This window comes from Arachis hypogaea, chromosome 10 (assembly GCF_003086295.3).
Source record: "Arachis hypogaea cultivar Tifrunner chromosome 10, arahy.Tifrunner.gnm2.J5K5, whole genome shotgun sequence".
Classification (NCBI taxonomy): Eukaryota; Viridiplantae; Streptophyta; class Magnoliopsida; order Fabales; family Fabaceae; genus Arachis; species Arachis hypogaea.
Genome location: NC_092045.1, coordinates 88,739,921 through 88,754,246, shown reverse-complemented (window position 1 = coordinate 88,754,246; position 14,326 = coordinate 88,739,921). Strand labels below are relative to the sequence as shown.

The 14,326-nt window shown below is 37.4% G+C and overlaps 1 protein-coding gene across 1 annotated transcript; it reads right to left on the bottom strand.

Moving 5' to 3' along the window:
- Nucleotides 1-2,406: 2,406 nt before the first annotated feature.
- LOC112715869 (probable mediator of RNA polymerase II transcription subunit 26c) lies at nucleotides 2,407-5,455 on the bottom strand. Its single transcript, XM_025767688.3, has 9 exons — nucleotides 4,218-5,455; nucleotides 4,017-4,085; nucleotides 3,863-3,945; nucleotides 3,701-3,768; nucleotides 3,545-3,594; nucleotides 3,407-3,440; nucleotides 3,172-3,302; nucleotides 2,864-2,957; nucleotides 2,407-2,756 (listed from the first exon to the last, which is right to left on the bottom strand). Exons 1-9 carry the CDS (start codon nucleotides 4,683-4,685, stop codon nucleotides 2,638-2,640), a joined length of 1,116 nt encoding a protein of 371 aa, XP_025623473.1. The 5' UTR covers nucleotides 4,686-5,455; the 3' UTR covers nucleotides 2,407-2,637.
- Nucleotides 5,456-14,326: the final 8,871 nt, after the last annotated feature.

Below are 14,326 nucleotides of genomic sequence, written 5' to 3'. Positions count from 1 at the left end.
TTTTTGTTCCCAAGAACTGTTTACATTAATTTGGAAATTGAGGATGGCTCGACGCTGTCATGATCCAAGTCAAACCCAAGCGCAACAATAATAGGATTCAGTCTTCGTTTTCTAATGATAACAAGCTTGACATGCAACGTGAAGTCAGTTTAAGGACTCCTTCCTTCCGTTTTGGTGGTAGTTTAAGGACTTAATAAATACTTGTTCATGACTTTCAAGAGTATCAGGCGGGTAAAAACATTTATACCCCCCTTAGATTGTCTCAGCCTATATGATAAAACAAACTGCTTTCTTATAAGTTTGCATTTGTGTAATTACCGAAAGCAAAATTGATGGATCTTTGATTAAAGATTAGAGGATATTGTTGCTAAGGTGTGAAAATTACAATTACACTAAATGAACAACTATGCTTAATATACAAACAAATTTTATAAATAATATAATCAAATTATAATCATATTTATATGAAACTTATTTTACATTTTACTGATTTTTTATGTTCAAGAAAAATTTGATGGCTCTTTTCTGTGAATAAATTTGATTATTTTGTTTCAAAAAAGTTATTTATTCTGTTATAGAAGTTGAACCATTTGGTAGTTAATTATTTATTAAAAACATATATGAAACATTATAAATATACACACAAATATTATAGCTAATTTGTTAATTATTGTTATTATTTATAAAATATTTTTGGCAACATTAACCAGTCCTCAACAATAACATCTTTTAATTTGGAAGAAAAGAAAAAGAAGATGGGGAGGGGGGAAGCAGCTAATCATCAATTGCTATAGTAATTAGTACGCATACAATGCTGTACGGGTGTTAAACATAAAAAGTAAAAACATTAACATCTGAGATAGGCATTCTCCCCTCTCCACTCCACATCCTGAAATTTTTCTCAATTCCTTTTACTGTTTCAAATAGCGGAAAAATATTCTTTCCCATTCCCATTCTCCGTAGGGAAATATATGATTTGATTTAACAAAGCTTTTGAAAAAATTCTTATGTTTTTTAAAAATCTAAGCTAATTTTATATTTGATAAATCAAAAAGATAATATGTTGTACTTACAACTTTTAAAAATTATGGAGGTTTTTGAAAATACTTAAGAAAGATATTTTTTAAAGTTGGATTATGTTTATTAAAATTTATTCTTATATTTATATTTGGTATAATCTTTTTAAATTTTAAAAATTATTTTTACTTATGCTAATCAAGAATCATTTTTAATTTAATTTTATGAAATATAAGTGCTACAACTTTTAAAAATTTATGTTTTAAAATAATTTTGATAAGCTATTTTCAATAAGTAAAAACTTTATTAAACAAATCTATAGTCCTAGAGAAACCCCACGAAAATTATTCATTTCAATAAAAACTGCATTAATGCTAGTATAATTAAGATGAAAATGAATTTAACATTTTTTAATTATGTCATATAAAAAAAATAATAAACGTCAAGTACACAAAACATAACTAAAATATACAATACAATTTTAAAACAAAAAAAAAACATTATGCATACTAGACAATTCCTATTTAAAATACTTTTTAATCTTTAAGCATTAATATCTTTATCATGAAAAATATTACCATTTGAATTTTATTGTGTAACCTTTTTACTAATTTTTTCCCCCACTCTCATCCGGTCATCCCCATCTCCGAATATCCTCACTAATACCTACGCTTACGGATTTTATTTTCGTTGCTATCCCTAATTTGAGTTTTAATTTTAAGAGCAATCGTTAAATTCCCCTACACAAACGTTAACCTAAAAATATTGTGAGCTGATTGGTTTAGAAACGACTCAATCCGCCAGAAGGTAAAGTCTGCTATGAGTTTTTCTTAAAATCTGACATTTTAGGTGGCTTAAATTTCTTTTTTTGAAAAGCATTGGGAGCGAAGAGGAAGACTTTTTCATGGTTTGACGTACTTAACAAAACAACAGGAGCAGAGACAGGCCAATACCACAGAAGATCCAAGCACAGCTCATGTGAACAACCGAATCCTAAAAGACATGTTATGTGTTGCTTGACGTAAAGAAAAGAGCCACGTCGTGCGCACATGTCAACTATGCACTCTTAATCTCAACACATTAATTACAGAACCAACTAGGCTCTCACCTACCCAACCCGGTCCCGTGTAAAAACTGTTCATCACTTCTTGAGTCCTTGGCTGATGCTTTCAAAAACAGATGCCTACTATTCATTAACGCAACATACTTGAGACTTCACTCCAAAATTCCCATGGTTTTGTTATTAAATGTATTACTTGAATGATTAAAAACAACCCCTACTCCCCGACCCAAAAACGTTTCCGTTCCATACTACCCTGATTCCTGGCTCAGAAAATCATGTGCGCTTCAAAAAATTGGTTTCGTTAGTTCCCTCTCCAGGAAAAAAAATTATTTTGGAATTTCCTTTCTTTCTTTTCGTTGGTTATTATTAAGTAAATAGAAACCACAAGAAAAATAATAGGTTTGGGGATGAAAAATTCACAACGGGTGAAGCGGGTTTAGGAATTTTCATCCGGCATCACCCCACCCAACAAGGCACAAGCCCCTTCTTTTTCTTAAAACGTTACATGGCTGGCTAGTACCAAGAATCGAACATGGTAATTGGAATCACCATGACCATCACCAGTGCCTTCCCTGAGAACCGCCACTGCCTTTGTTCTTTCCAAAGAAGGCATTCTTGGGTTTTGACTTTGGTAACTCGTGGATGTCCATCACCTGAATCGTTCTTTGCTTTTTCGCTATACACAACCCCACACAACACACCAAACCACCCGTCAGTATATATACGTACTACTAGTACTATGGTAAGAAATTTTTTAAGAAACTATAGAAACGAGAATTCCACCATTTTCAGCCTCTTTGTAGTTCTCTTGAAGCCGCTTCCTTGCCGAAGCAAGCCTCTCCGCGTCAAAATCTCTATCTCTTTGTTCTCTCTGTCTCTGCAATTAATATTCAAAGCAACAACGTGTGGGTAAGAGATTAATAATAACACCCCCATATCTATGATGCTTTTTCCCCTACGCCCCACATTCATTGCTTTTCTTCGTTTTTTTTTTTATTTTATTTTCATACTCCGTGATGTTAGCAACAACATTTGGAGGGTTAAGACACTTCCAAAACGGTTATATAAAAACATAATAATCACAACTGTACATTTTGGAAGGCGATGGAAGGAGTAGGGACTGAAGGTGGCGGCGTTGGTTTTGGCGGAGCTTCTTTGCGGGGAATCACTTTTGGTTTTGGTTCTGCCTCTGAGGTGTTACGGTCAGACCCAGAACTTCCATCTGTGTCAGCATACAGAAGCAGAAAAGCATTATTGTTCGCCAAAATCCAAAACAACAGAGACACACACAAAAAGAAGATTTGAATAAGATGCCCAAGTACTCACTGTGTGGATTTGGCGAGTATGCAAAATCAGGAATCTGCAAAAAACAAATAAAAAGGAATTTCAAAATAGAATATTAATAACGCCAAACAGGGCCTTAAACATTACCATGATATTAAAAAAAAAAGGTCCAAAAAAGACCTGATGATGCCCGTTTTGGGTGGTTTTCAGCGGTGGAGAGTCCCCATCAGCTGCAAATGTAAATGCAACGCCAACAATTATCATCAAACACTTGGATTTCTAATTCCATAACTAGGAAAAATCTCCCAAAACATTTGAGTTGTGGTTTGGTTTTACCCATGAGAGAAGCTGTTCCACCCGGTTGATTCAACCTCACCCACTCATCCACAATTTCCTTCCACTTCCTGCAAATAAAACAGCTCAATCAAATCCACTGCAATTATGATAAGATTAATTCAATTTTGAAAATAAAAACAAAAGTAGTGTTTAATTAACAACCTCACAAGTAGCTTCACCAATCTGCGAACGTCATTGGAGGAATGCTTTCGCAACCGATTCACGTGCCTCCCAATGTCAGTCTCCTGCAAGGAAAAACCAAACATCGTTATACAGTAAAATAAAACTAATTCAAAAAAAAAAAAACCTAAGTTACCTTTAACGCTTGGAATGTAATATCCATGTCTGCGAGATTTTGCAGCAGCTCCACCAACGATTCTTCAGACTGAGATAATTTTAAGTAAAAACAGAAAGAAAAAGGCAAAATAAGCTAAAAATGTATAGAAATTATAACTCATCTAACATGAAAAAGGCATAAAATAATATTTGAAGAAAAAAAGAACTGATTAATCAGCACCTGGTCGGGTTCTTCGAGCTGCTCTTTAATCTCTAGAATCTTCTTCTGCTCATCATCGAACAAGCCGCCGTAAGGATCCAAATCTTCACGGTCGTCTTCGGCGGCGTCGGCGTGGCCGTTGTCATCATCATCTCCGAGAGACTGCGGCGTTGAGGGAGAAACTGCAGCGGCGGCACCACGGCCACCACGACGTTGCTGGTGGTGGCTGTGTTGTCGCTGAGGGCTAGGGCTAGGGCTGAGGCGTTTCTTGATTTGGTAGCCATTGGACCTCAGGTTACGATCGCCGTCGCAGTTCCGGCACGGCAGAGGAGGTGTGGTGGCAGCGAAGATTCGTTCTATGATTCCATCCCTCCGTCGCCTCAGCTCATCACCGCAATCCAAGGAAGCGACGGTGATGGCGGTGTCGATGAAGAGCCAAACGTCAACGCCGGCAGTATCCAATATGGATCGGAAATCATCCAAATCCATATTCGGAAACTATAGTTTACTCAGAACCGAAAGAGAAGAAGATTCGTGAAACCGATAATCAATCAGAGAGTGGAGAGGTTGTTCAAGTGGTAGGAGAAGGACAAGAAAACGGAAACAAAGGCGGAAAGAGAATCTGAGGAAAAAACGGTGGTTCTGTTTCAACAAAACGATAGGGTAGGGTGCGTAGAGAAGTCATGAGATAGATCGAAACGACAAGGGAACAAAAACGGCATAGATCTGAGGGATAGGGTGAGAGATCAGAGGAAAGCGGTGAAGAAAGGGTTAAAGGTTTGGTAGAAATACTTTGAATTGCGATTGATGGAAGGTCAAGTAGAGGATAATGGGTAACATAAACAAACACAAACACACACACTAGCAATCTAGCATACAGAACAGAAGAGGAACCAGTATATTCCAGGAAACAAAAACCCCTCTATTTTTTGCTATTTAATTTGATTTTTTTTTTCTCCTCCAAAAGGGCCCAAGGAGGTGAAGTGGCGAAGAGTAAGAATACAAATACAGATACGAATACGTAATACGTTGGGTGCGTTGCGAAGCTGTTTTCTATTTGTTTGCTTTGCTGTGGGCAAAGGCAATGCAATTTGCGCAAAGGGAGATGAACGGACCCAAACGAAGGAGAGAGGAAACACTACACTGCACACTCGTATTTTTTAGACTTCAAACTCCGCGCATCAGATTCAACTTCAACTTCAACCCTCTTTATTTTCTTTCCTTTTTATTTCTTTAAAAAATTACATATATTCCGCGTGGTCTCTACTCTACAGTTGCCACAATAATAATTGCAAGAATATTAGATGTGTGTTTTGTTGCCTAGTGCTTGGTCAGAATAGGTGCGTAGCAAATTTGGCCAGTGACATAGAGCCACGTAAGACTTGCTTCCTCCAATCACCACCTCCGCTCATTAACAAATGACCATCCACTATCTCTATAAGTGGGATTGGGAATGGATAAAGAAATTTATATTTTGTATTTTACCGTTTTCCTGATTATTTTTTAAATAAATTGATTATTTATTCATATATATCTTTTTAAAAATATTTACACTACCAATGAAATACTAATACATATCTTTCGTTCGTTATTATGAATAAGATAAATAAAAAATATTACATATTTACATGTATCTAATTGTTACAGAATTTTTTCGCAAATCAAAATTAAAGGAATTTTATTCGTTGCAAAATACTTGGGTTGATTTAATATCTAATTTTAAAACTAAATTTACTTCTTTTAGAGTATCAGTTTATACATCAAAGTATCTTTACTTTGTGAATGATGAAAGAAGAACTTTGCAAAATTGATCAATTATATAAAAAGAAATTAAAGTTGATTTATATAAAACCAAGCTACGTCAAACAAAATAAAAGAGATCTTTATAGAATCTCAAAAGTGTTAACTGAAAATGATGAAATTAATAAAATGCCAACGAAAGAAATTAATTTTGCAATGAAAGTAAATTGCATAATTATAAAATACAAAGTTTAAAAAAAAATACAAAGATAAAAAAAAATCTACAGAAAATTAACTCAAGATAAAGTATCAAAAAGTTACTAAGATGTGAGAGTTTGAAAGTTTGTTTTTGAAGAGAATTTCTAACTTTTGTTCATTGACATCCTATTCATTTATAGACTAGTTTGTCCAATCGTTTGACAACACCTCATTTTTTCAAGGTAAATGTTATGGTGTCTATTACTTTGTATCTAAATTACTAAAAAAAGTAAATAAATAATATTTAATAAATTTTATATGATTTATTTTTTATTTTAAACATTTTATTTTTTACTTTAAAAGGGAAGTTAGGCAATTTATGCACCATAACAAAGACACCATAGAACTCACCTTTTTTTTCAAATAGATTGCCAAATAATTGTTCGCACCCAATTCACAAGTCAACTATGCCTTCGACCTTGTTTTCGACACCTTTCGAGTCATAATTGACTTTGTCTTGTCGACAATCAAATTCATATCAATCGGATAACAAAATGCTCCCTAGAATCAATAGTTCAAAATCTGACTTAAATGATGAACTTATCGATTCTAATTTCTCGACCAATTCTTAATATATTTCATCAAACTGACCCTTGCAACTAGCACTATCTTGGTAACCGCTCCTTCTGTTATATCTTTTAAATGCATTATCTTTGTGCTTTCTCTTTGTTCAAAACTAAAACACCTCATCTTTTTAATTCTTTATAAAAATTCATTTCGACCTAAAGGGCCTTTCTGATTCCTCTATTTCATCTATTTTCTCCACACAACAATACCCAGTAATGTAAGATATAAGACTCTGAGATACCAGAGGCAATCCTATAACTTCATATCAAGCATAAGATTTAACTTGAAGCGTAACTAAATTTAAAACCATCACTTAAAAACCATAATGAAATAGGGGAATCTAACTTAGAAAATTTCTAAACTATTCGTTTCACCGCTGTTCCACAGCCTTCGCCAGCTTAACTGTCATGCGATGCCATCGTCACCGCCTTCTAAACCTCCTCAATCCCAGTAGAAAACACAATTAATACATACAAGTAAAACACAAGTAATTATCATGTATATCAAGTAATCCAAGAAGCAATTAAGCATGTTATATAATTAGGAAAACAAAGCAAGTCGGCAAAGAAATCAAACACATAAAAGATGCACATGATGAATGCCTGTCCTATTTGGCTATGATATCATACTGTCGGTTCAACTGCCAACCCGACACATTCCCATAGGAATGTCGCCTTTTGATCACGTATATAGATACAGGAACCCCCCATAGATATAGTGCTGGAAAGACTTATGTGATCCGAAAGGATGCGAGCGGGATACTCTGCCACAGACCTCATATCTCAACGTAAGTGGGATAGAAAGGTGTACAAGTCTAAGTATGCTGATTCTCAGTGAAAATAATTTCATTGGGTCTCTTCCTGTTTTTTAGAGTAATATAAACCTCAAATACTTACACATAAGCAAGAACAACATCAGTGGACCAATTCCACCAAGTCTAGAAAATTGTACAAATCTTGCTACAATTAACATGTGAATGAACAAACTTACTGGACTCATACCATTTGCACTTGAAAAGCTTGTGAATCTTACGATTTTGGATCTTTCACACAACAATTTGGAAGGGCATTTGCCACCACAACTGTCAAATTGTACTAAAATGGATCATTTGATGTTGGATTCAATTCCCTAAATGGTTCCTTCCCATCAAGTCTAAGGAACTGGACAGGGATAACCACATTAATTTTAAGAGAGAATCATTTTACAGGTGGTATCCCAAGCTTTTTCTCATAACTTAGCAAGCTTCGTAAACTACAACTTGGTGAAAATTTAATTGGAGGAACAATTCCCCCATCATTAGGAAAACTGCAAAAGCTGTTCTATGGGTTGAATTTGAGTAGCAATGGATTGACAGGTATGATTCCTTTAGAACTTGGGCAACTACAAGAACTGCAAAGTCTAGACATATCACTGAATAATTTGACAGGAAACATAGATGTTCTTGCTCAACTACCATTGATTGAGATCAATATTTCATATAATTTCTTATATGGTCTTGTTCCAACATCCCTCTGAAAGTTTTTGGATTCCTCATCATCTTCTTTCTTGGGTAATCCCCATTTAAATGTCAGTTGTTCTCCTTCTAGTGGCCTGGATTGGACCAACACTTGTAATTTGAAGCCATGTCCCTATTCATCAACTGATCACAAAGGCATCATCGCATTGGTAATTTTAATGATAGATCTTGAATCCTCACTATTTGTTTCAACTATGCTGGTAGCTTTACTTTTGATGTATCTCCACAAGAAAGAAATGAAGAATTATGTCTATGGTGAAAGAGGAGCAGGAAGGATCAGTTTTCTGTACTAGAAATAAATGAAGTTCTTCACTAAAAACCAGTCAGATTTCCTTCACAACATAGTGATGGAGGCTACAAATAATCTAAATGATCAATACATTATTGCCAAAGGATCTCATGGGATTGCTTATAGAGCTTAACTGGGTTATACAACTTTTGCTGTAAAGAAGTTTGCATTCGAAAGGAACAAGAAGAAGTATTTACATATTATGTGGAAAGAAATTGAAGTGTTGGATGGGATCAAGCATAGAAACTTGGTCTCTTGTGCAGGCTACTGGATAGGAGAGAACTATGGTATGATTTTATATAAGTACATGAAGAATGGAAGCCTCCAGGATATTTTGCATGAGAAATATCTCCTACCACCCTTAAGTTGGAGTATACGGCTTAACATCGCTGTTGAAATTTCACATGGACTAAAATATCTGCATCATGACCACACCACACTCATAGTGCATCGAGACATAAAGCCACAGATTATACTTCTTAATTATCAGATGGAGCCTCTTATATCTTATTTTAGTACTTTTCTCTATAGGAACCTTGCTGAGCATTCTTATAGTGAATCTTATTCTTGGAAAAAGCTTTCAACATATGTTGTAGGTACTGCTGGTTATATCGCACCAGGTACGTAGATCTTTCTCCTGAGCTAGATTAAAATTTTGGATGTTGATAATTGTTTTTAGTGTTGAGACTGGAAGAAGGATCTTGATGCACTTTGCACTTCTCTCTCTCTCTGAGTGGTCAAGTGTTTAATTGTTTATATAAACTATCAGAATAAAGGAAAAAAAAAAGAAAAACTTTCTCCTAAACTTTTTAATTGATTTGCATTTTGCACACTACTTTCATAGCTAATCGTAATTTTTGCTTCTCTAATGTGATGATACATGCATAATATCTCTATAACATGGCTATGTTGTCTCCTGATACAGAGAATGCATATGTAATAGTATAGAGCAAAAAGTCTGATGTGTATAGCTATGGGGTAGTTTTGCTTGAGTTACTAACAAGAAAGAGAGTTATTATTGAGGAGGAAAGAAATGTGACAGGTTTAGTTAGTTGGGTTAGATCTATCTGGTTGGAAACAGGCAAAATTGAGGAGGTTGTTGATTCAGACATTGCAAATACATCCTCCAATTTAGGAGTATTAGCAAGGCAAGTCACTGAAGTGCTTTTATTGGCATTAAGATGCACCAAGAAAAACCCTCGTGAGAGACCAACCATGAAAGACATTACTAGCTTCTAAAAAAAACATATTCAAGTTGAGTTGCGATGATGTGAATATGGTTAATGAAGATGTTGTTGATGTGGCACCACAACCATACAATGTTCCATTTCTCAATACTAATCCAGTTTCTGACACTCAGAATGACTCCTATCTGCATGGTGAAACTAGTAAGGATCAGAGGATGCAATGCTAAGACATAACAAATTTGCATTATATGTGGAGAATGAACCTCAAGATTCTAATGGTTTCATTTGGTGGTGGTAAGATCTTAGTCAATCCAAAGATTCTTTAGTTGATTGGAATGTGATGGCTACAACTAAAACTATTTTTGATGGATTCATAGTTAAATTAACAGGCAATGGTAAGATATATACTGAACAGGTAGCTCTTTTTGTTTATAAAGTAACTTTTACTTGACCTTATTTGATCTTCCTTCCAACTGTGGCTGGACCAGTAATTACTCAATCCTTCAACTGATTTTTCCTCTCTAGTTAGATTCAGTATATGTACCAGTAGAAATCCTTAAAATCACAGCTCAAGTTCTGCTTTATAGCACCTATAGAGGACTCTTCATCTTGTGTTATTATGTGTAACAACGAAGTAAATGGTCGATGAGTCATGGGAAGAAAATTCTATTAACGCATGTAAACATTTAGTCTTAATATGAAATATAAATACTAATATTTTTTCTTATAGATTTTAGATTAATTTACCATTTTAATCTCTCATAAGTTACGGGTACTGTTCATCCCCTGGGTCAAAGTTGTCCGACCCGGGATGTTCCACAGACAAAGCGACCGACCTCTTCAGGTCAAAATGACTCGACCTCTTCTCAAAGAGTTCGGCCAAGTCACAGGAAAGCCCAATAAAAGGGCCACAAACAGAGGAACACGTCCCGAAATCCAAGGGCAGCCCAAAGTCCGTAGAGATAAAGGCGGTTTCCTTGAAGATAAGATGACCTCACTTGAAAGATAAAGATAAGATAAGATAACTAACTTATCTTATCTAAAAAGGTCGCTCTACGCCATTATAAATACACTAGAGCACCCAGGTATAACTCATACTCTGATTCTACTCAATACCTGCTTAATACCCTTTCTAAGTTTAGCATCAGAGTCCCTTGCAGGTACCCCCACCCTCCCGGAATGAAGGAATTAGCACCTCCATCAAGTCCCATAAATTGGATACCACCGTTCCAGCACAGAAGATCTCATCCGAGATCGACCTACAGTTTCAGGTAACCCTCGGAACATTGGCGCCGTTGCCGGGGAACCTGAAAGTCATCCCATTACCATGGTGGACGACCATGACAACGATCACACCTCAGATCTAGAAGAAAGAACACCACATAAAAACGCGGACACCACACCAAAAGATACTTTCCAAATCAACAATAAGAAGAACTCCCCAAACGAGGGAGCCCTGGATGCATTTCAAGATCGGTTAAAACAACTTGAGGAAGATGCTCTACATCAACGAGAGGCCGAGAAGGATTTACAAAGAGAAATACGGCGACGCCGAGAATTGGAAAACAAACTCCTAAAACTTGAAGCCGATGTCAAGACCAAAGCCAGCCGATCCACTCTTGAAGATAACGCACGAAAGGAGCAAGACCCATTCACCAAGGAGATCATGAAGACGAAAATCTCAAAGGACTTTAAACTCCCAGACATGACCTTATACGACAGCACTACAGATCCCAGCCATCATCTCAGTAACTTCAGAAGCAAAATATATCTCACCAATGCCTCAGATGTAGTTCGTTGTAAAGCCTTTCTAACTACTTTAACAAAAACAGTAATTAGATGGTTCGACAATCTCCCTCCTAGGTCCATCTCAAGTTTCGACGACATGGCTAAGAAATTCCTGGCCAGATTCTCCATCCAAAAGGACAAAGCTAAACATGCTCCGGGCTTACTGGAATCAGGCAAGGAGAACGGGAAACCCTGCGTAACTACATGGAAAGATTCAACAAGACATGTATGGATATACAGAACTTGCCAACTGAACCCGCTATTATGGGCCTCATTAATGGCTTGCGAGAAGGGCCCTTTAGTCAATCTATATCAAAAAAGTACCCCACATCTCTGAATGAGGTGCAGGAACGAGCAGAAAAGTACATCAACATGGAGGAAAACTCCCGATTAGGAGAAACCTCGAAGGCCGGGTTCACCCCCCGGGATAAAGACAAAGAATCCAGAAAGAAGGAAGATCGACATGGAGAAAAAATAAAAAATACCACAATTATACCCCTCTTCGGGTGTCTCTTGTGGATGTGTACAGAGAGGTTTGCAACATGGAAAAAATACCACCAGCTCGACCACTCAAAGGCAAAAAAGGGGGAGGAAACCGGGCTAAATATTGTGAATACCATCGAATCTGCGGGCACTCCACCAATGAGTGTTTCGACTTAAAAAATGTCATAGAAAAGCTCGTACGAGAAGGAAAGCTAGATCGATATCTGGCCACCCATGATGATGAACAAAGAAAAAGAAGAAGAGCAGAAGATGTCGAACCAACCGCGCGATCACCTCGAATGCTAGAAAGACATGTCCACATGATACACAGAGGATTTGTCAGGGGAGGAATCTCCAAATCATCTCGCAAAAGACATCTCAAAGACGTATATCACATCGCATAAAAGGAGGAAGCACCTGACATCCCGGCGATCACTTTTACCAAGGAAAGATGCATCCGGCGTTGCATCAGGGCATGACGATCCCATGGTCATCACTATTATGCTGGCAAATGCAAATCTTTACCGCACGTTGATAGACTAGGGGAGCTCCGCCGATATCTTATTCAAAACTGCTTTTGACAAACTCGGCTTGGAAGAAAAAGAACTCAGAGCATATCCGGACTGCCTGTTCGGGCTAGGAGATACCCCAGTTCAACCGATGGGATACATCTCGCTCCACACAACTTTCAGAAAAGGAAGTCAGTCAAGAACACTCAAAATAGATTACATCGTAGTCGACGTAAGCTCAGCCTACAATGCCCTAATAGGTCAGACAACGTTAAATCAGCTCGGCGCAATAGTCTCGACTCCGCATCTATGCATGAAGTTCCCAACTGCAGGAGGAATAGCCACGATAAAGGCAAATCAGAAGATGGCGCGTCGCTGTTACAACGAAAGTCTAAACTTCAGAGGCAGAGGAGAAGAATTCCACACAATTGAGCTCGGTGGAGTTCAGAGGCGGGAAGAGCTCCACCCACAACCTGAAGGAGAAATAGAGAAAATCCAGATCGGGGATACCCTGGACCAAACAACCAATATCAGCACACTCCTAAAAGGAGACATAAAAGAATCACTCATACAATTTCTACGAGACAACACCGACCTCTTTGCGTGGAAGGCTGCAGACATGCCAGGCATAGATCCCAAATTAATATGCCACAAGCTAGCAGTCTACCCAAGATCTCGGCCGGTACAACAAAGGCATAGAAAGATAGGACCAGAATACTCTCAAGCTGTGGAAGAACAGGTACGAGCTCTATTGGAGGCAGTTTCATAAGAGAAGTCAAATACCCGCTATGGCTTGCTAATGTCGTATTGGTAAAAAAGTCAAATGGGAAGTGGAGAATGTGCACTGATTATACCGATCTCAACAAAGCCTGCCCGAAAGATCCTTATCTGCTTTCAAACATCGACGCTCTGTGGTGCACGAAATCACAATCACACTTTTGCAATTCCGCACAACTAACCAGCAAGTGCACTGGGTCGTCCAAGTAATACCTTACGTGAGTAAGGGTCGATCCCACGGAGATTGTCGGCTTGAAGCAAGCTATGGTTATCTTGTAACTCTTAGTCAGGATATCAATAATTCTCAGATTTAATTGTAAAAAGTAAAAGAACATGAAATAAATACTTGTTTTGCAGTAATGGAGAAAAGGTTGAGGTTTTGGAGATGCTATATCTTCTGAATCTCTACTTTCCTACTGTCTTCTTCTTCATGCACGCAAGGCTCCTTCCATGGCAAGCTGTATGTTGGGTTTCACCGTTGTCAATGGCTACCTCCCATCCTCTCAGTGAAAATGTTCAACGCGCTCTGTCACAGCACGGCTATTCATCTGTCGGTTCTCGATCATGTCGGAATAGAATCTAGTGATTCTTTTGCGTCTGTCACTAACGCCCCATAATCGTGAGTTTGAAGCTCGTCACAGTCATTCAATCCCTGAATCCTACTCAGAATACCACAGACAAGGTTTAGACCTTCCGGATTCTCACGAATGGCTGCCAATGGATTCTAGCTTATACCACGAAGATTCTGATTAAGGAATCCAAGAGATATCCACTCAATCTAAGGTAGAACGGAGATGGTTGTCAGGCACACATTCATGGGTGAGAATGATGATGAGTGTCACGGATCATCACATTCATCAAGTTTAGGAACAAGTGATATCTTAGAATAGAAGCAAGCGTGATTGAATGAAAAACAGTAGTAATTGCATTAATCCATCAAGACACAGCAGAGCTCTTCACCCCCAACCATGGGGTTTAGAGACTCATGCCGTAGAAGATACAATATGAAATGTGTA

Excerpts from the sequence above, each read along its gene's own strand:
- LOC112715869 (XM_025767688.3), bottom strand. The coding sequence starts at position 4,685 with ATGGATTTGGATGATTTCCGATCCATATTGGATACTGCCGGCGTTGAC. Across the intron at positions 4,086-4,217 it reads AGCTCGAAGAACCCGACCAG|TCTGAAGAATCGTTGGTGGA; the intron begins GTGCTGATTAAT and ends AAATTATCTCAG. Across the intron at positions 3,303-3,406 it reads ATACTCGCCAAATCCACACA|ATGGAAGTTCTGGGTCTGAC; the intron begins GTGAGTACTTGG and ends ATGCTGACACAG.